Raw genomic sequence first — 21,436 nt, 5'->3', positions numbered from 1 at the left:
TGCTTTAGGGCTTATTTACACGAGCGTCTATCGGACGGCGTTTTGACGGCCGTCCGATATACGCTTCCATATAAGCAGTCCCCCCTTCCCTCTTACTCACCAGCTCTGCCTCTCTCCTCCCCTCTGAGTGGTTTGCTATGGTAGTGGGCGGGATCCGAGTGGAGCTAAGCTCTCGCCCCCTTCCCTTGTCCATAGCCAGCAATGGGAGTGGGTGGGACAGCAGAGCTTAGCTCCGCCCCATCCTGCCCCCACCCATTGCAAACGCCGGAATGGAGGAGAGCGGCAGAGAACCGGTGGGAAATGCTTGGACGGAAGCGTTTATCGACCGGGTGTGAAAATCCGACCGATATACGCCCATCTGCATAAGGCCTTAAAGTGCGTCAATGAAGGTGCCAATGGTTGGGCTCATCAGGAAGTCAGCCTGGAAATAACTTTTTTTTTAATTTGGGCACAACCTCTTTTCTTTTTATTTTCAACAAGTTTTCCAAGTTCCTCCCCCCTCCTTTGCTGCTGTTCGCACCGTTTCATGTCTGGATGTTCAGATTTGTTAGGTGCTTTCCCCATTTTTCTGCTGTGCTATTTGCAATCTACTTCCATGCAGTCTAGCATCATGCCAGTAGTTCACTGTTCTGCTGTCCTTGGCCTTACTTCCCATGCTACATTGCTGTCTCTGGCTCGATCAGCAGGGAGGTGGTGTCTGAGGGGCCGCCGCTCTACTTTTCCCAGAAGATTTAGGCATTCAGAGACATTCTGGCCCAAATAGTTAATAAACTCAAGACACACAAACGGTAAAGACAACGATTAGCGCTCAGAAGCCGCCTTTTGAGTGATAATCATTGTGTAGCTGCACTGACATCCTGCTGTTTTCGTTAAGCCGTCGCTCATCGTTGTCTTTCAGCGTGCTGACGATGAGCCTTAAAGTAGAGAAGCCGGCAGCATCCAGCGGTGACATTAGATAAAGTTCCAAACCTAAAGAGGTCTTTGTCAAGCCGGCTTGATGCTCCGTGCGGAAAACATCTGGATGCAGAAGACAAGCGGGGACATCCTCTTCTGCATCCTCCGCTGGCAACGCTCGGTGATCGCTTATCTTGGGCTGCAAATGACAACGATTATCGCTCAAACGTTGCGTGAGCGCCATCTTCTGAGCGATAATCGTTGTGTCTAAATGGGCCTTTATGGTAGAAGAGTCTTGGAGAGCCTTATCAGTGTCTGCAGATCTCTCAGCCTGTAAGGCCCCTTGTCGATGGGGAGAGGTGGAATATTGCTGGTGAGATTCTGCCACAGGGGGAAGAAATGGCAGGTCTCCGCGGTGAGCCTATCTGAGAGAATTGCGACAAATCGCAGTATGCCGCAATTTGAATCCTGCGAGCAGAGAATCACTATGATTCGCCGGTCGTGGATGCCGGCGCTGTGCTTTCCATCATCGCCCGTGGGCGGGCAGCCTAAGTGCTGGGGAGCTTCCTGTGAAGATAGCCCCTCTCTCTGTTACTATGGAAAGTTCCCTGTGTCCTTGTCCCTACAGCAGCTCTGTACCTAATGCCAGGCAGTGGTTTGCAGAGACGCTGCAAGAGAGACCCCCTAGTGGCAGCCCCTTCAAACATGATTTACAGAATAAGGCAGCAAACTTTTTAATACAAGTATAGCGCAGAAATGATGAGACGAACCCCAGCTAGTAGGTGAACAGAAGAAGTCTGGGACAGGGAGCCAGATAGCGCTCCATCAGTGGATACACAAGTCACTAGTAAAGCTCTTCCATGTCCTGACATTCTGTTACAATGTATCAGTGCAGTCCAGGCTGTTTACCTCACCCAGGATTGTCTGTACTGGAAATAAATGTAACAAACCCTCCACTGTGAGAAAGTCTATTGGGTTCCAAGGTAGCGAACATAAAATATTGCAAGTACCTTACAGCTCTGGATGTGACTAGAGTATACAGAAGGTAGTCAAAAATTCAGCTACTTGTCTTTGGTAACGGTCAGCAGATCATCTTCACCCTACTGTCATGTGACATATGACCCAAAAGCTGGGAACTAACCCTGTAGGGCGGTCCACCCCCTGGTAACAGAAATCCTGCAGAATTCTGAATGCAGCTTTGGATGTGACTGGAGAAGGAAAACAAATATTCACGGCTCTTCTGCCTCCTTCCCTGCCGGTATTCACAGCACACAGTTACAGCTATAGAAAAACATAACAGGCCGAGGCATTTTTTTTTTTTTTTATAATTTTTTGTCTTTTTTTTTTTTTTAATTTTCCACCTTTTTTTTGTATAGCATTAATTGTAAAAACAAAAAATACCAGCATGGTGATTATAAATATTATATTAACAGATAGAATGACATCTCCATCGTAACAAACACAAAGAAAAAATATTATTCTGCAGAGACTGCGCAAAGCACAATACGTGGATTTATACAACGCGGGGGAGGGCGGCGGAATACTTTGGTGGGGGGAGGGGGACGGTGACCATAAAAAAAAATAAAAACCTGAAAAAAACCTGATAATAAATAAATAAATACAAACAAAGCGGATGGATGTAAAATACAATGATCTACATGCAGGGGGGAGGGGAGGGGCCGGAACCTTCTTCCTAGGGGTGCGACGTGGTTTACGGGGAGGCGTTTGGATGCATCTGAGATTTTGACACAATCTTTTATTTTTTTGCGGTCAGACGGGAGATATTACCGGGCTGGAGGGTCAGCGCTGAGGAGACCTTAGAAATGCCCCTTTGGTATATTGTAGGCACAGGAAAGTTGCTGAAGGCGCCACCTAGTGCTTAATAATCGGAGCTGCACATGAATATACTTTAAGCAACATCCAAAAAGCAGCACAGTTCTGTTCTCCGGGCTACTGGAAATGGCAAGATGGCCAACGGATCTGTAGAACGGATCCCAGGCTACATTTTTATGTGGTCCAAATGGAACAAGCGGTTCATTAGCAGCTTAAAGTGACCTGAACAAACCAAGATGGCTGCCCGGCCGGTCCCATCTGATGCACTCTGTACATTGGTGGTCCACGACACTACATGGCACTCATGGGAGCAGCGCTGGCCAATCAGAGTAGCATGTAGGGTCGTGGACCACCAATGCATGAGGCAGAGAAGCGCTGCAGCCATCTTGGTTTTCCGGGACCAAGAGGTTCAGTTTGAGTTACATCCTCAGACATCCAACTCCATTGACGCCGACCCCTTCCCCCCCAATTAAAACTTTAGCTACACAGGCGTTTTCCGCAGCCAGTTATTGGTTGCGCCACTTGGACCTTCGTCTTGAAATCCTATTAATAAAGCCTTACATGGTAAATCCTACATGGTGACGTGTCATGTGACATGAAGACTGCAGTAACACACTGCAACGCCGCATCCAGTGATGTCAATAGTGTTACGGTGCGACCGTACCGCAGGTCGTAAATGAATTATCCACCCTAGATGTGACGGTCAGGCCTCCTAAATCTATGTGTTGGGCATGACACACGGACCCATCATATGCAATGAGGCGGCGCAACTACGGACTGCATGAAAAAACCCATCACCTCCTACTTTAGTCCATATCACGGATGGGTATTAGGACCTGCTAATATATGTCAATGTGCGGCCGGTCCGGGCCTTGGACAGAACACGGACAAGTGTCCGATCCGAGCTGCGCCCGAGTACATGGTAGTGCGCCCGCGTTCTGCAACCTCGGCGATTTGCTTGGTTTTTATGGCAAAGCAGCAACACATAACCAAAGCAACTGGTGCGACTCGTGACGAATGCAGAGCTGCAATTTCAGTAAACCAACATGGCGGACGGGTCGCGGTCACCTGCAGCTTACTTGGGTGTCTCTAGTGGAGACGTCGAAAGTAGATGCCACCCAAATCCAACTAATCGGGATTTTTCGTGACTGCAGCGTCGCAGTTTCGTTTGCGCACGGCGACGCCGCTGGAAAAGCATCAGATGCAACTACGGGGTTTGTGTGGCTCTAGCCGCGCTGCAGGTCTAGAACCGGCGCCGGACAGTAAGTTGCACAATGTTTTTTTTGCCTGCGCCACTTTTAGGTGACACGTGTTGCCTTCCAACTTAGACCTCATGTCCACGGGCGGGAGATCAGGGAAGCATGGGCGTCCGCAAATAATTTAAGCACACAGATTTGTTTTACGGACCTGTTGCTCTATTATGGTGCCCGATCCACGGCACAGCCACAGCTGACACTGCGAACGGGCGAGCCGTGAGAACCATGCGCAGTACAGCGAACCCAGAAGTGAAGGGATACGGGGAAATACAGGTGAGCATGGGTCACTGGCTGCGGGCACGGGTGGATAGTGTGCCCACGACCCTGCCCCGCCCCCGTGGGCATGAGGCCTTACTGGCAAGTAACTATTTCTCCTGATAAAACAATCACCCCATAAACTTTATCTTAAAGGGGTTTCCTGGGACTAAACTATGGATGAGCTTTCCTCAGGATGCGTCATCAGATCAGTGGCGCCCGCCGATCAAAGAGGCGACATCCCATCCATCGGTCACATGGTCTGAGCTCCATCCTAATCAAGTGAATGGTACTGCCGCTATACAATATGGGGAACTGTACCTGGCGGACACTGAAGAGGCCGCCGGACTCACCTGAGCGCTGCTGTCACATCAACTGATCGGTAGGGACCCCCACCAATACCGACGAACTACCCTCAGAATAAGTCAGCAATAAGTTTAGTCCTGGAAACCCCCTTCAAGGGTGCTATTCCGCAAGCCCCAGTGGCCCTCGCTAGCGCTCACATTTCCGGGCTGAAGCGCAGGTACAACCCCGCAATGATCATGTTTGTGTAATAGCGCCGTAAACTCTGTAAATACACCTGATAGCCAGCAGGTGTCACTGTTCCTATGTAGGCAACTATTCAAAAACTACTTCAGCGGTGACATCTGCTGGCCACAGGGGAGTATTGCATTCACTAAAAACTCCCAACGCACAATCGTTTCTACGTATCGGCTTCCCATCATTATAAAGTTCACTATTATGAACCGTAAACAATCATTCTGCAACGATAACCGGATGAGGAGGGCGGCGAACAACGGAACTTCCTGAGGAATTAAATATTGGTGGAGTGGTGACTACCGGTGACGTGTGAAGGCCTTGAAGCGATGGCCGCCACCGCGGTGCTGCAGATCGCTGATGAAGTAAAAACAACGGCAGGTGGGAAAACAATCTGAGTATAACCTGAAACGTGACGGACCGTGTGAAGCGAAAACCGTGAAGCTCATGTGATTGTACGGTATGTAGTCCGTTCCGTTAATTATGAACGCAAACCATCGATCGTTAAAATGACGGAATCTCTCTTAAATAGGCCTCTAATACACCATCCTTATATATACATAGCAATGTACTATTTAGATTAAACTCTGCTTTGTAGTAAAATACGTTATTGATGATGCGAGCGGGGGAGGGGGGGCGATCACGCTTCAATATGTCCTCCCGCAGGGGGGGAGGGGAGGTCACCCCCCTGGATCCTTTACACAATGGTTCCATCCTATGTCCGCCATTCATCGCCACCGTTTGTGGCTGATGGATTTGTAAACCATACGATCCTATTCCGTAACACGTCCGTCCCAGACGCTCGCCGGAGGCAATGCGGTGCCGTGATGGTGGATGCCGGCCCTTCCTGACCCGTAGGGTAGAAGCCAGGACGGGCGGGCGTGGGGGGAGAGGAGCCGAGAGCAGCAGGAAAGGGGCGAGAACGTTCATGCGTCCCAGCTGACGTGGTCGGAGCTCTCTAAGGAACTGCTCTTGGTCTTGTGGGGGGACACGGGGCTCGGGGGGCTGCTTAGGTTGGAGCTGTTGGAGGCTGTTGAATGTCTTGGCGAATCCGAATCCTGAGGAAGAATGAAATGGAAAGGGTTAAACTTCGGAACGCAACACACAAGATAGTTGGGATGTTGTCTCTAGTCACATCCAGAGCTGCGTGGAAACTACGGGCTAATGTGATGGGTGAGCTGCGGACGAATATCACACTAATAGATAGTAAAATGCCATCACATAGACAGGATCTCCACCTGAGAATAAGCCCTAACAGCAATACTCCAGTCACATCCAAAGCTTCTACTAACGCAGCCCTGTGAAGCGGCGCGGGGACTCATCAGCCTCACCTCTCGTTCGTAGTCTCGCGCTGGTGCGTCACTTCCTTGGTCGGGTCCTCCAGAAGACAAGGAGCCGTCGGATGGGGATGTCATGGGCGGCCGCTTTGCTCCGTAGCCTCCCCCGGAGAATTCTCGTCGTAAAGCACTGCCGTTCTGCGATGACCCTGCAGCGGGGATCGTCTTGTTAGTGACGCCATATACATTCCATGTGATATTTATTCCCTCGGGGGTCTTATCCGCCGCACCCATCCCCCGACGTGATCATGTCTGGTAGCAGCCAAGAAAAAGTGAGTAGAGAAAAGAATTGGAAACCCAACGACCCCGGAGGAGCGAGAAGAGAGAGCAGTACTTCTTGTACTCTCGTTAGCTGCAAGACGTCTTCACGGGAGGGAACAGCGTCTCACGGAGGCGCCATACGGCTGCCTGGTACACGACCCCTTTACCTACTTAACTACCAGCCAACTTTTCTGGTTTTCGCCTTTCAAAAAGCGTAACTAATTTATTTCCCGTCGGCGCAGCCAGGCGAGGGCTCGTGTCTTGTGGACCAAGTTGGGTTTTTTAATGGTACCGTTTAATGCATCACCCAATACGATGGAAATAAAATATAATGGCACCATTTTTGATGGGGTGCGTTTGCGGCGCTCCTACTGTGGTGAATGACACGCTAACTGCATACGTCGGGTCGGCGCCATTGTGAAGATGCAACGTTTATAGATTTTTCATGTTTTACTATTTTAAAAAAAAAGTAATAACTCTTTAATTAAAAATGATACTTTTTGTCATCCTCTTCAGAGCCTCGTAACTTTTTTATTTTTCCGCCTATAGCGCAGCGTGAGCGCTCTCTGCAGGCAAGCTGTAGTTTACATTGCTACCATTCTTGCTCACATATGACTTTCTTTAATTTTTTTGGTAGCAGCCAGGTGAAGCAGCAACTGGGAAGAGGAGGAGGCAGAAGTAAGGAATGGCCATTGGGAGGAGCAGGAGGGAAAACTAGGAGGAGCAACTGGTATATGGGAGGAGCGAGAAGCAGCGACTGGGATGAGGGAGGAGCGAGGAGCAGCGACTGGGATGAGGGAGGAGCGAGGAGCAGCGACTGGGATGAGGGAGGAGCAGCGACTGGGATGAGGGAAGAGCGAGAAGCAGCGACTGGAATGAGAGAGAAGCAGCGGCTGGGATGAGGGAGGAGCGAGGAGCAGCGACTGGGATGAGGGAGGAGCGAGGAGCAGCGACTGGGATGAGGGAAGAGCGAGAAGCAGCGACTGGAATGAGAGAGAAGCAGCGACTGGGATGAGGGAGGAGCGAGAAGCAGCGATTGGGATGAGGGAAGAGAGAGAAGCAGCGACTGGGATGAGGGAGGAGCGAGAAGCAGCGACTGGGATGAGGGAGGAGCGAGAAGCAGCGACTGGGATGAGGGAGGAGCGAGAAGCAGCGACTGGGATGAGGGAGGAGCGAGAAGCAGCGACTGGGATGAGCGAGAAGCAGCGACTGGGATGAGCGAGAAGCAGCGACTGGGATGAGCGAGGAGCGAGAAGCAGCGAATGGCGAGAAGCACCGACTGGGATGAGGGAGGAGCGAGAAGCAACGACTTGGGTGAGGGAGGAGCGAGAAGCAACGACTGGGATGAGGGAGGAGCGAGAAGCAACGACTGGGATGAGGGAGGAGCGAGAAGCAGCGACTGGGATGAGGGAGGAGCGAGAAGCAGCGACTGGGATGAGGGAGGAGCGAGAAGCAACGACTGGGATGAGCGAGAAGCAGCGACTGGGATGAGCGAGGAGCGAGAAGCAGCGACTGGGATGAGGGAGGAGCGAGAAGCAGCGACTGGGATGAGGGAGGAGCGAGAAGCAGCGACTGGGATGAGCGAGGAGCGAGAAGCAGCGAATGGCGAGAAGCAACGACTGGGGTGAGGGAGGAGCGAGAAGCAACGACTGGGGTGAGGGAGGAGCGAGAAGCAACGACTGGGATGAGGGAGGAGCGAGAAGCAACGACTGGGATGAGGGAGGAGCGAGAAGCAACGACTGGGATGAGGGAGGAGCGAGAAGCAACGACTGGGATGAGGGAGGAGCGAGAAGCAACGACTGGGATGAGGGAGGAGCGAGAAGCAACGACTGGGATGAGGGAGGAGCGAGAAGCAACGACTGGGATGAGGGAGGAGCGAGAAGCAACGACTGGGATGAGGGAAGAGCGAGAAGCAACAACTGGGATGAGGGAGGAGCAAAAAGCAACGACTGGGATGAGGGAGGAGCAAAAAGCAACGACTGGGATGAGGGAGGGGCGAGAAGCAACGACTGAGATGAGGGAGGGGCAAGAAGCAACGACTGAGATGAGGGAGGGGCAAGAAACAACGACTGAGATGAGGGAGGGGCAAGAAGCAACAACTGAGATGAGGGAGGGGCAAGAAGCAACAAATGAGATGAGCGAGGGGCGAGAAGCAACGACTGGGATGAGGGAGGGGCGAGAAGCAACGACTGAGATGAGGGAGGGGCAAGAAGCAACGACTGAGATGAGGGAGGGGCAAGAAACAACAACTGAGATGAGGGAGGGGCAAGAAGCAACGACTGAGATGAGGGAGGGGCAAGAAGCAACGACTGGGATGAGGGAGGAGTGAGAAACACCGACTGAGACGAGGGAGGAGCGACAAGCACCGACTGGGACGAGGGAGGAGCGAGAAGCACCGACTGGGATGAGGGAGCACCGAGAACTACGACTGGGATGAGGGAGGAGCGAGAAGCAACGACTGGGATGAGGGAGGGTCGAGAAGCAACGACTGGGATGAGGGAGAAGCGAGAAGCAACGACTGGGATGAGGGAGGAGCGAGAAGCAACGACTGGGGTGAGGGAGGAGCGAGACGCAACGACTGGGGTGAGGGAGGAGCGAGAAGCAATGACTGGGATGAGGGAAGAGCGAGAAGCAACGACTGAGATGAGGGAGGGGCGAGAAGCAACGAGTGGGATGAGGGAGGAGCGAGAAGCAACGACTGGGATGAGGGAGGAGCGAGAAGCAACGACTGGGATGAGGGAGGGGTGAGAAGCAACGACTGGAATGAGGGAGGGGCGAGAAGCAACGACTGGGATGAGGGAGGAGCGAGAAGCAACAACTGGGATGAGGGAGTGGGAAAGAAGCAACGACTGGAATGAGGGAGGGGCGAGAAGCAACGACTGGGATGAGGGAGGGGCGAGAAGCAACAACTGGGATGAGGGAGTGGGAAAGAAGCAACGACTGGGATGAGGGAGGGGCAAGAAGCAATGACTGGGATGAGGGAGGGGCGAGAAGCAGCGACTGGGATGAAGGAGGAGCGAGAAGCAGTGACTGGGATGAAGAGGGAGCAAGGAGGAGAAACTGGAATGAGGGAGGGGCGAGAAGCAGCAACTGGAATGAGGGAGGAGCAAGGAGCAGGGAACTGGGATGAGGGAGGAGCGAGAAGCAGCGACTGGGATGAGGGAGGAGCGAGAAGCAGCGACTGGGATGAGGGAGGAGCGAGAAGCAGCGACTGGGATGAGGGAGGAGCGAGAAGCAGCGACTGGGATGAGGGAGGAGCGAGAAGCAGCGACTGGGATGAGGGAGGAGCGAGAAGCAGCGACTGGGATGAGGGAGGAGCGAGAAGCAGCGACTGGGATGAGGGAGGAGCGAGAAGCAGCGACTGGGATGAGGGAGGAGCGAGAAGCAGCGACTGGGATGAGGGAGGAGCGAGAAGCAGCGACTGGGATGAGGGAGGAGCAAGAAGCAGCGACTGGGATGAGGGAGGAGCAAGAAGCAGCGACTGGGATGAGGGAGGAGCAAGAAGCATTGACTGGGATGGGGAAGGAGCAAGGTGGAAAAAATGGAATGAGGGAGGAGTGAGAAGCAGCAACTGTAATGAGATAGGAGCAAGGAGCAGGGAACTGGGATGAGGAAAGAGCGAAAAGCAGCGACTGGGATGAAGGAGAAGCAGCGATTGGGAGGAGGAGGGAAAAGCTAGGAGGAGCAACTGGGATAAGGGAGGAGCGAGAAGCAGCAACTGAGATGAAGGAGGGGCAAGGAGCAGAGAATAGGATGAGGGAGAAGCGAGAAGCAGCAGCTGGGATGAGGGAGGAGCGAGAAGCAGCGACTGGGATGAGGGAGGAGCGAGAAGCAGCGACTGGGATGAGGGAGGAGCGAGAAGCAGCGACTGGGATGAGGGAGGAGCGAGAAGCAGCGACTGGGATGAGGGAGGAGCGAGAAGCAGCGACTGGGATGAGGGAGGAGAGAGAAGCAGCGACCGGGATGAGGGAGGAGAGAGAAGCAGCGACTGGGATGAGGGAGGAGCGAGAAGCAGCGACTGGGATGAGGGAGGAGCGATAATGCGATTGGGATAAGGGAGGAGCGAGAAGCAGCGACTGGGATGAGGGAGGAGCAGCGATTGGGAGGCAGAGGAGGAAGGAGGGAGGAGCAATGACTGGGATGAATAAGCAAATAGCAGTGACAGTGAGGAGTAAGAAGAGAGACTGGTTAGAGGTAGGAGCAGCGACTGGGAGGAGTGAGGGGCACAGACTTGAAGCAGCAAGAGAAAATGATGCAGAGCGAGGAGCTAAGAGGTGAAGGATGAGGAGCAATGACAACCAACAGCAATAACAATGCTTATTGTTTAGATTGTCTTTTTGGAAAAAGGGAAAATGTATTTTTTTTCTTCTCCGTTTTAATATTTTTTAACTGACTTTATTTTCCTTTTTTTATGGGGACTCGAATTTGTGATAATTTCATTGCTTTTACAATATACAGTAGCGCTACTACAAGTATACTGGATTTCTAATGTCCACATATCATGCCCTGCCCCAGGCAAGGCTTAAAGTGATCCCCTGGTCCCGGAACAGGTGTAATACCCGCCGCTGTTCTTTGCCACGTAGTTTCTCTGATCCACGGGTTTCCGGACCCATTTTCAGCTGTCCAAGGTGGTCACCACAATTTTCTAACTACTTAATTCACACTTTGCACTGCTTTCTGATTGGCCAGCACTGGTCACATGAGCGGTGCTGTCCAATCAGAAAGCAGCTATAGTGCATTGGTAGTCTAACGCAAACCAATGCATTGGGGAGATTAGGTAGTTTGAAGATACCGGCAGGTATATTGTAAACCGAAAATGGGGCCCCCGAACTGGTGGATCAGAGGAACATCAGCACAAAACACCCACAGAAGGTAATACAGTCCTCAACATTGAAACTGCAACACCAAGAAGGAAAAGTGGTGGAATTATGGGAACTGCAGGAGTGATGGACATGTAAATGATATGCCAATAACAAATCATCAACATGCTTCTGGCAGCTCCCCATTGCGATTGCCGACCAAAGACGTCCCAGATATGTTTGATGGGAGACAAGTCTGGGGACGCCGCGGGCCATGGTAGCACGTTTAGGCCACGCAGGCTGCTCACAGAAACATGTGACCTGACGTTGTCATGTTGAATAACGGCTCCTGGGACAACTCCGAGAAATGGTGGTACCGCTCGCTCTACGATCAAATTAACATAACACTGAGCTGTCCGTGTACCTGGAGTGAAGACTAGACGGGTCCGGCTACCGTATATTAGGCCAACCCCCGCCAAATCCTGTGACAAGATGGGTATGATGTTCCCTCGTGAAGCCCCTTCATGGCGTTGCCCATGTAGTCTACAGACCAATGTCCGGCTATAGTGAGACTCATCGCTGAAGAGCTTAGACCTCCATTCCAGCCGGCTTGCTCCGCACCATGATAGGCTTTCAGAGTGGGGGCGTGAGGTCAATGGATCACCTGGCTGGACGTCTGGCTCAGAGCCCAATTTCTGGTGGTTTGTGTAGGAATTAGAGATGAGCGAGCATTGCCCTTAGCGAGTACCTGCCCGCTCGAGAGACAAGGTTCGGGTGCCGGCGCGGGGGAGCGGTGAGTAGCGGCAGTCAGCGGGGGGAGAGAGTGAGAGATCTCCCCTCCGTTCCTCCCCGCTCTCCCCCGCAGCTCCCTGCCCGCCACCGGCACCCGAACCTTGTCTCTCGAGCGGGCAGGTACTCGCTAAGGGCAATGCTCGCTCATCTCTAGTAGACATTCTAGGCTTGGGATGTGACGTCCAGTTTCACTCGCAGTACAGAATGGATCACATGCGCCATTCTTCTAACCTGACGATCCGTCCGTGCTGAGGTTCGCCTCTCTGCGCCTCTTGCTGTAATTCGGGTTCCTCGTTCTTCTCCCAACCGCTGAGACTCCCAACGTTGAACAGTGCTGACCATCTCGGGTACGCGTAGCCCCTCCCACATGCTACATTTGGATATCTTAATCTCACCTTCTACTTCCTTAATTTGCATAACCTTATGACTTTTCATTCTTCGTGCTGCTATTTCAATGTTGAGGAATGTATAAAGCAATCCCCCAGATAAAACTTTGTCTCAGGACCAGAGGGTCACTTTAATGGGGTTAAATACATGGCAGCCCTAAGAGCCTTCACTAGGCCACCAGGACAACCATCAGCCCTCCGCGATCACATCCGGGGGGCCACTGCTGAGTTGTAGGGGTGGGCGGTAATTAGGTATGACCGTGCATGTAAGCTGTTAAACAGCTGTGACTGGGGCTAGCTCTGATCACAGCGGTTTCATACAGCCCTCACCCGCCGGGTATGCAGCGGGTAACTTAGTTACTGAGCCCGCCTCATGCCCAACCTGCACCTCTGTGACATATATGTACATGACAGAGGGGTTACGTGACCCTACATGTATAGTTGATCTTCCCTGCTGCAGCTTGCGGTGTTGCATTTACTTACGTGCAGCTAGTCCGCTGCTGGCGCTCATAGAGCGGCCGGGCTCCCCGCGGGACTTCGTGATTGATGGAATACTGACAGAGCCGCTGAACATCGACCGACTATCCTGGGCCCGGAGATTCTGTACAGGGCAGAGAGGGGACATCGTTACGTGTCTGCAGGCGACAAAAGGCGCGACTACCTGCTGATCATAAAGAAAACCGGACACTTGGGCCTCATTTATCAAACCCGTCTAACAGGAGGACGGTCCTGGCTGCCCAAAGCAACCAATCAGAGCTCAGCTGTCATTTCACAAACTGTTGGGGTAAAAGAAAAGTTGGTCTGTAATTGGTTGCTACGGGCAACAAGGACTGTTTTCCGGTGAGGCAGGTTTGATAAATGAGGCCCAATATTTCTAAACACGGCAGACAGTAAAGCTCCAGGAGGCGAAAGCCGGGACGATCCAGACTGAAAACCAACACGGAGACGCCACGCCAACACGGAAACACACGATGGTTCAATGTGCAGGTCGGATCAGAATGGGATGACATGATGTTCCCGTGACGGAAAATGTGAAATACTCGGTGACGTCGGAGGATGAACCATGGTGACCCCCAATATCAGCCCCCTCCCCAGCTAAAACAGGGCTGATGGCTGGAAGATGGGACATCGGGGTTATATTCGCAGGGACGGAGGGGTCTGTAGCTCACACTGCCCCCCTTCTACATGAGCTCTGGGGGTCCTCCTTCACAGGACCGGAGGAAGGACTCGGCTCGTCTCTCTTACAAGGTAGGGGGGAGCACCGGATGCCACTGAAGTCTCCGCTTCCGAGAGTCGGGGGCGTGGGGGGAGGGGAACCTCTATGGGGGTCTTATTACAGTTCTGTAAAAAACGGAGACATAATAGAAGACATAAAGCACGAGCCTCAATGCTGCAAATACACTACAATGGGGAAGAGGCACCACAGCTACTTGTAAGCCAAAACAGTAATCGCCCCACAGCCGGCGTACACAGGGGGGGGTGACACTGGGGTGACACTGAAAGCAGCTGGAAGTAGGAGAGGAGGTGACAAAGAGGTGTGAGGAGCCGCGAATGGGGCGAGGGAGCAAGGAGCAGCGACCGTGAGGAGCAGTGAACAAGATGAGGGAGGAGCGAGGTGCAGAAACCAGGAGGAGCGAGGAGCAGAGAACGAGATGAGGGAGGAGCAGAGAACGAGATGAGGGAGGAGCAGAGAACGAGATGAGGGAGGAGCAGAGAACGAGATGAGGGAGGAGCAGAGAACGAGATGAGGGAGGAGCAGAGAACGAGATGAGGGAGGAGCGAGGAGCAGCGAATGGGATGAAGGAGCAAGGAGCAGCGACCGGGAGGAGCGAAGAGCAGTGAATGAGATGAGGGAGGAGTGAGGAGCAGCAAACGAGATGAGGGAGGAGTGAGGAGCAGCGAACGAGATGAGGGAGGAGCGAGGAGCAGCAAACGAAATGAGGGAGGAGCGAGGAGCAGCGAATGGGACGAGGGAGGAGCAGCAACTGGGAAGATCAAGGAGCAGTGACTGAGAGGCGGAGGGAGAAGCAGCAATCAGGACAAGGAAGAGCAGCAACCAGGTAAGGAGTAGTGACTGTAAGGAGTTAAGAGTAGCATGGAGTAGCAGCCGGGAGTAGCAGCAACTGTGAGGAGAAGGAGGGAGAAACGAGAAACAGCAATTGGGAGGAGGAGGGAAAAGCTAGGAGCAGCGACTGGGATGAGGGAGGAGCAAGGAGCAGCAACTGGGATGAGGGAGGAGCAAGGAGTAGTAACTGGGATGAGGGAGGAGCAAGGAGCAGCAACTGGGATGAGGGAGGAGTAGCAATTGGGAGGGAAGAACAAGGAGCAGTGATCGGGAGGAGCAGTGACATGGAGATTGAGGGTGGACTAGTGACTGGGAGGAGGAAGCAACAGTGATTAGCAGGAGAAGGCGGGAGGAGCAGCGACTGGGATGAAGAAGGAGCAAACAGCAACAACTGGGAGGAGTGAGGGGCAGAGACTCGAAGCAGCAAGGGAAAATGATGCAGAGCGAGAAACTAAGATGTGAAGCAGCAATGTGGAGGATGAGGAGCAATGACTGAGAGAAATAGCAAGAACACTGAGGAGCATATGAAGAATTGAGCAGCGATGACCTGGAGCAGTACACGCAATAATGGAGAGACATGATAGGTGGTGACACGGAGACCTGAGCAGTGACCAGCGGTGACATGGAGGCAGGCACACCACACAGGTTAGTACAGCTAAGGGGCTCGGCTGTGCATACCCTGTGAGAGCCAGGGGTACTGCTGAGAGACGGGGAGGAGTAGGAGGAGGTGGCAGGGTGTACGGGATCGGAGGACAAAAAGTTTTCAGCAGAATTTGCAGTCATGTGATAGACGTGCTCAAAGTTGCTTGGAGTGGAGATCAGGCTGGTGTGATGGCGGAGGGGGGATGGGTTAGGGGACCTGGACTAGTAAAAAGACAGAATAAAGAAGACACAATCAACGCGGAGAAGGACTCCAGTGTCACCAGAGTAACATCCTTCCCTGGAAGAAAACACATCAAACAGCACAAATCGCTTCTACTGTCCTGATAGTTTGTTACAATGTATCAGTGCAGTGGAGTCCAGGCTGATTAGCTCACAGAGGATTGTCTGGGCTGGATGCATTTGCACCAAACACTCAGCTTTGAGGCATACTGGGATCTGCACAGATTTTCCCCCTCTTGAGTGCAAACTTGCATATTTCCAGTAACTAACAACAAGCAGAGATCTTAAATATGGTTAAGAATTCAAACACAAGTTATATTAGAAAGTTGCAGAACTTTTTCAGTAAGCTTCATTAACATAAGCCCAGAAAATCCAATTCCAGAGGTTTGCCCTAGAGACTAGCCAAGGGGCCCTCTACTGGGGATCAGCTGGTATGGCAGAAGTAAGTGGCTGCTGACTGACACATGGGTGTGCGTATTGTTCCAGAGCCATTCTTGCTTCCCATAGAGGGTTAAACTATTGGAATCTAAACCAGATTTGGGGTTGTGTCCTGTGCCTGACATCAAGCTGAAAAGAACTTCTGACCAATGCCGACTGTGGAGCCCTCCCTCTCACAATGCTCCGCCCACAGGTCCTCTTCAGATGGATGCCAGGCAGAGTTACACAACCTCAAAAACAGGTCAGAGGAGTGAGAACATTTCGCAGCCACTAGTTTAGGGGTTTATAGGTATTATATATATATAGATGAGCCCATCTCACATTACAGCTAATGCCGCATGAAAAACACAAATATCCCACAATGTGGATCTTGCAGTAAGGTCCCTTTAACTGGACATTATCTGTATCCCACAGGGGCCGGATTATCAAAAGATCACAAAAACGTATGTAAAAATCCAGGAAGACAGCGCAGAATACAATATCACACAGTCAGACTCCTAATTTACTGTTGTATCCACTATAATTATAGATTATTCCATGTGTGATCTGAATTTCTGGAATTCTGGATGCTGGATTAAAGGAAGTTTACTGTAGAAACCCAATAATTAGTATATGAAGTCATCAGCACTGGTCAATACAGACACATCCAATTTTTTGATCTGGCAGCCGCTTGTGTCTCACCATAGGTAAATCTTTCAGTATTTGGATACCGTCTCCGGGCCCCATGTGTGCTATGTGGTTGAAGTTTGTCGGGTTGGAAATGAGCTTGTTTCTCATTTCTGGGTCTCGCAACATCTCCCTGTAAGATAGAAATGCTCAGTGAAGGGCAAAAGATGCAAATGGTTACGTGCACCTAAGAACCACTTATTGTATGTCATATATGGTATATCAAAGAATGAGTCACTATATAAACCAACCTGTATTATACTGCAGAGCTGCACTCACTATTCTGCTGGTGGAGTCACTGTGTACATACATTACTTATACTGTACTGCTCCTGAGTTACATCCTGTATTATACTTCAGAGCTGCACTCACTATTCTGCTGGTGGAGTCACTGTGTACATACATTACTTATACTGTACTGCTCCTGAGTTACATCCTGTATTATACCCCAGAGCTGCACTCACTATTCTGCTGGTGGAGTCACTGTGTACATACATTACTTATCCTGTACTGATCCTGAGTTACATCCTGTATTATCCTCCAGAGCTGCACTTACTATTCTGCTGGTGGAGTCACTGTGTACATACATTACTTATCCTGTACTGATCCTGAGTTACATCCTGTATTATACTCCAGAGCTGCACTCACTATTCTGCTGGTGGAGTCACTGTGTACATACATTACTTATCCTGTACTGCTCCTGAGTTACATCCTGTATTATACTCCAGAGCTGCACTCACTATTCTGCCGGTGGAGTCACTGTGTACATACATTACTTATCCTGTACTGATCCTGAGTTACATCCTGTATTATACTCCAGAGCTGCACTCACTATTCTGCTGGTGGAGTCACTGTGTACATACATTACTTATCCTGTACTGATCCTGAGTTACATCCTGTATTATCCTCCAGAGCTACACTCACTATTCTGCTGGTGGAGTCACTGTCTACATACATTACTTATCCTGTACTGCTCCTGAGTTACATCTTGTATTGTACCCCAGAGCTACACTCACTTTTCTGCTGGTGGAGTCACTGTGTACACACATTACTTATCCTGTACTACTCCTGAGTTACATCATGTATTATACTCCAGAGCTGCACTCACTATTCTGCCGGTGGAGTCACTGGGTACATATATTACTTATTATACTCCAGAGCTGCACTCACTATTCTGCTGGTGGAGTCACTGTGTACATACATTACTTATCCTGTACTGCTCCTGAGTTACATCCTGTATTATACTCCAGAGCTGCACTCACTATTCTGCTGGTGGAGTCACTGTGTACATACATTACTTATCCTGTACTGATCCTGAGTTACATCCTGTATTATACTCCAGAGCTGCACTCACTATTCTGCTGGTGGAGTCACTGTGTACATACATTACTTATCCTGTACTGATCCTGAGTTACATCCTGTATTATACCCCAGAGCTGCACTCACTATTCTGCTGGTGGAGTCACTGTGTACATACATTACTTATCCTGTACTGCTCCTGAGTTACATCCTGTATTATACTCCAGAGCTGCACTCACTATTCTGCTGGTGGAGTCACTGTGTACATACATTACTTATCCTGTATGGACCCGGAGTTACATCCTGTATTATATTCCAGAGCTGCACTCACTATTCTGCTGGTGGAGTCACTGTGTACATACATTACTTATCCTGTACTGATCCTGAGTTACATCCTGTATTATACTCGAGAGCTGCACTCCCTATTCTGCTGGTGGAGTCACTGTGTACATACATTACTTATCCTGTACTAATCCTGAGTTACATCCTGTATTATACTCCAGGGCTGCACTCACTATTCTGCTGGTGGAGTCACTGTGTACATACATTACTTATCCTGTATGGACCCGGAGTTACATCCTGTATTATATTCCAGAGCTGCACTCACTATTCTGCTGGTGGAGTCACTGTATACATACATTACTTATCCTGTACTAATCCTGAGTTACATCCTGTATTATACCCCAGAGCTGCACTCACTATTCTGCTGGTGGAGTCGCTGTGTACATACATTACTTATCCTGTACTGATCCTGAGTTACATCCTGTATTATACTGCAGAGCTGCACTCACTATTCTGCTGGTGGAGTCACTGTGTACATACATTACTTATCCTGTACTGATCCTGAGTTACATCCTGTATTATACCCCAGAGCTGCACTCACTATTCTGCTGGGGTCACTGTGTACATACATTACTTATCCTGTACTGATCCTGAGTTCCATCCTGTATTATACTCCAGAGTTGCACTCACTATTCTGCTGGTGGAGTCACTGTGTACATACATTACTTATCCTGTACTGACCCCGAGTTACATGCTGTATTATACTCTAGAGCTGCACTCACTATTCTGCTGGTGGAGTCACTGTGTACATACATTACTTATCCTGTACTGATCCTGAGTTACATCCTGTATTATACTCCAGAGCTGCACTCACTATTCTGCTGGTGGAGTCACTGTGTACATACATTACTTATCCTGTACTGCTCCTGAGTTACATCCTGTATTATACTCCAGAGCTGCACTCACTATTCTGCTGGTGGAGTCACTGTGTACATACATTACTTATCCTGTACTGCTCCTGAGTTACATCCTGTATTATACTCCAGAGCTGCACTCACTATTCTTCCGGTGGAGTCACTGTGTACATACATTACTTATCCTGTACTGATCCTGAGTTACATCCTGTATTATACTCCAGAGCTGTACTCACTATTCTGCTGGTGGAGTCACTGTGTACATACATTACTTATCCTGTACTGATCCTGAGTTACATCCTGTATTATACTCCAGAGCTGCACTCACTATTCTGCTGGTGGAGTCACTGTGTACATACATTACTTATCCTGTACTGATCCTGAGTTACATCCTGTATTATACTCCAGAGCTGCACTCACTATTCTGCTGGTGGAGTCACTGTGTACATACATTACTTATCCTGTACTGCTCCTGAGTTACATCCTGTATTATACCCCAGAGCTGCACTCACTATTCTGCTGGTGGAGTCACTGTGTACATACATTACATATCCTGTACTGCTCCTGAGTTACATCCTGTATTATACTCCAGAGCTGCACTCACTATTCTGCTGGTGGAGTCACTGTGTACATACATTACTTATCCTGTACTGATTCTGAGTTACATCCTGTATTATACTCCAGAGCTGCACTCACTATTCTGCTGGTGGAGTCAGGATTAGACTATACAAAGTGTGTCGTCTGTAACCATACGTTGGATATTTGTAATGAAGACTATTTGCACAATTGCCTCGTTTTAGTGTTGTAGTGATATCAAAAATGATACGTCTGAAACGCGTTAAACTGCTTTTTTAGTCCACATAAGAATTTTGCCTTTTATTGACTGGTGCTGGATCGTTCATGTGACAGGGGGCGCTACCCGTGGTTTCCTACCTTCTCTGCTGCATTCGCTCCTCCTCTGGCACGCGGAACGAGTACCTCCGTTTGTTGTTGATGTTCCTCACCATTTGCTTCCGACTATTGTCTGACGTCTCGGGAACCACCAGCTCGTCCCCTTCTACAAGACAATGAAGGCAAGTGAGGCCGGAGGCAGAATGAGGGCGGAGCTACGTGGGTGCGCCATCTTCTACCTGCCCACACAGAACATGATAGAACTTGTCTGCCTGCCGGCACCAACGAAGGGCCCTGAATATATACAGCGATCAGTGATCTCTCTGCACTGAGCTCCCTCTAGTGGTGGCTGCAGGAAAACGCTAGAGCTCAGTATGGGACCCCCTCTCACCACAGGCCGTATAACAGCACTCTGCCCGTATGACGAGTCACCGCTGGGCGATGGACATACTAATTTGCCCCTGGCGCTGATCCTAAATGTATTCATACCCCCCACCCCCCTCCTTATTACCTAATAAAGGCCAAGAGTGGGGCATCAGATTACGTGTGACAGACTCCTTCGCCAAAAAGTTGCAATTTTACCACAAGTGCCAAAATTGCAACTTTTGAAGTTTTTCAAAAAGTAGCTTAATGTTACAGACCGTGCCCGCGCCCGGCCTGTAAGCGACTGGAGTAGGTTGTGGCTGGAGTCACAGCAGTTGGCAGATGCGGTCTGGCGCCTCTTACGCTTTACACCGTGGGATGAGGTCTGGGGGTTCCGCCGCAGGAGCAGAGAACAGCTTTGTGATGGAACCCCCAAATGGAAAAAACGGAAGCCTTCACTTGCATTATAATATGGACACAACTTTGGCGCCAGCGGTCAGCGCTACGAGGTTTCCGTGTTTTATCTGAGGTACAGAATAGCGCCATCATCTGAATTATTCTGCACTCCAACCAAACGGACGCAAACAGAAACCAAAGCCGTATCCGTTCCACAATGCGAGCGACCGGTCCCGTGTGTTTCCGTTCGGCGTATCGGTCATCAGATGTGATGGAATCCCAGAACAAAATCACGTAGCGAACTGGCAGCATTTGCGCAGCGTCTTTGATGTACATTTTAATTGCGTCCAATTTACTCTAAACTCCCCTGATTTTGCGCTGCGGTTCTCGAGGAGGGGCGCTTACAGGTGCAGCACCTGGTCAGTGTACCTCACCTGTACAAGCTGCAAGGGTAAAAAACCGTAACAACGGCGATTCCTGGTAAAATGCATGCGGTTTTCAGAGCGCAATTAAAAAGGCACCTCAGAAACAGCGCCAGATACTAGAGAAATGGCGTAAAACCGCCAAGTGTGCGGATGTAAGACAAAGAGGAAGAATCTACAGACCGCCCGTCCGCCACTCACCCGCCATTTTATTCTTGAAGTATATAAGTCGTATCGTCTCCAATCCCAGAAGATTGAGTGACCCTTCTACGTTCAGCGGACGCACCTGCGGGCGAGAGGGAGGAGCTTCAGTAAGAGGAAAACATACAGTGCCAGGAGTATATACCCAGTGGCGGCCAGGGGCTCATTCATACGGCTGGAGGCGGTGTTCGGTCTGTGAAGGGGCGTGTTGCCTGCTTCCTGCGTATTTTGGTCCTTCAGCAGAATTTTTGCGTGCGTAAATATGTAT

General features: G+C 50.6%; 1 protein-coding gene across 6 annotated transcripts in view; it reads right to left on the bottom strand.

Moving 5' to 3' along the window:
- Nucleotides 1–2,233: 2,233 nt before the first annotated feature.
- Nucleotides 2,234–21,436, bottom strand: part of CDC42BPA (CDC42 binding protein kinase alpha) — a 183,641-nt gene continuing 164,438 nt past the window's right edge. For 3 of the 6 annotated variants that reach the window (XM_066595127.1, XM_066595129.1, XM_066595131.1), the window contains 6 exons: nucleotides 21,169–21,253; nucleotides 19,829–19,952; nucleotides 16,417–16,534; nucleotides 12,834–12,951; nucleotides 6,107–6,261; nucleotides 2,234–5,833 (listed from right to left, as the gene is read on the bottom strand). In XM_066595127.1, coding sequence (XP_066451224.1) covers nucleotides 5,702–5,833; nucleotides 6,107–6,261; nucleotides 12,834–12,951; nucleotides 16,417–16,534; nucleotides 19,829–19,952; nucleotides 21,169–21,253 — 732 coding nt within the window. In that variant the 3' untranslated portion in view covers nucleotides 2,234–5,701. Of the gene's footprint in view, nucleotides 5,834–6,106; nucleotides 6,262–12,833; nucleotides 12,952–15,093; nucleotides 15,280–16,416; nucleotides 16,535–19,828; nucleotides 19,953–21,168; nucleotides 21,254–21,436 lie in introns of all 6 variants that reach the window. The other 3 variants (XM_066595130.1, XM_066595126.1, XR_010791138.1) reach the window with 2 other exon arrangements.

This window comes from Eleutherodactylus coqui, chromosome 3 (genome assembly GCF_035609145.1).
Source record: "Eleutherodactylus coqui strain aEleCoq1 chromosome 3, aEleCoq1.hap1, whole genome shotgun sequence".
NCBI classification, from domain to species: Eukaryota; Metazoa; Chordata; class Amphibia; order Anura; family Eleutherodactylidae; genus Eleutherodactylus; species Eleutherodactylus coqui.
This window is presented reverse-complemented; position numbering and strand designations above follow the sequence as displayed.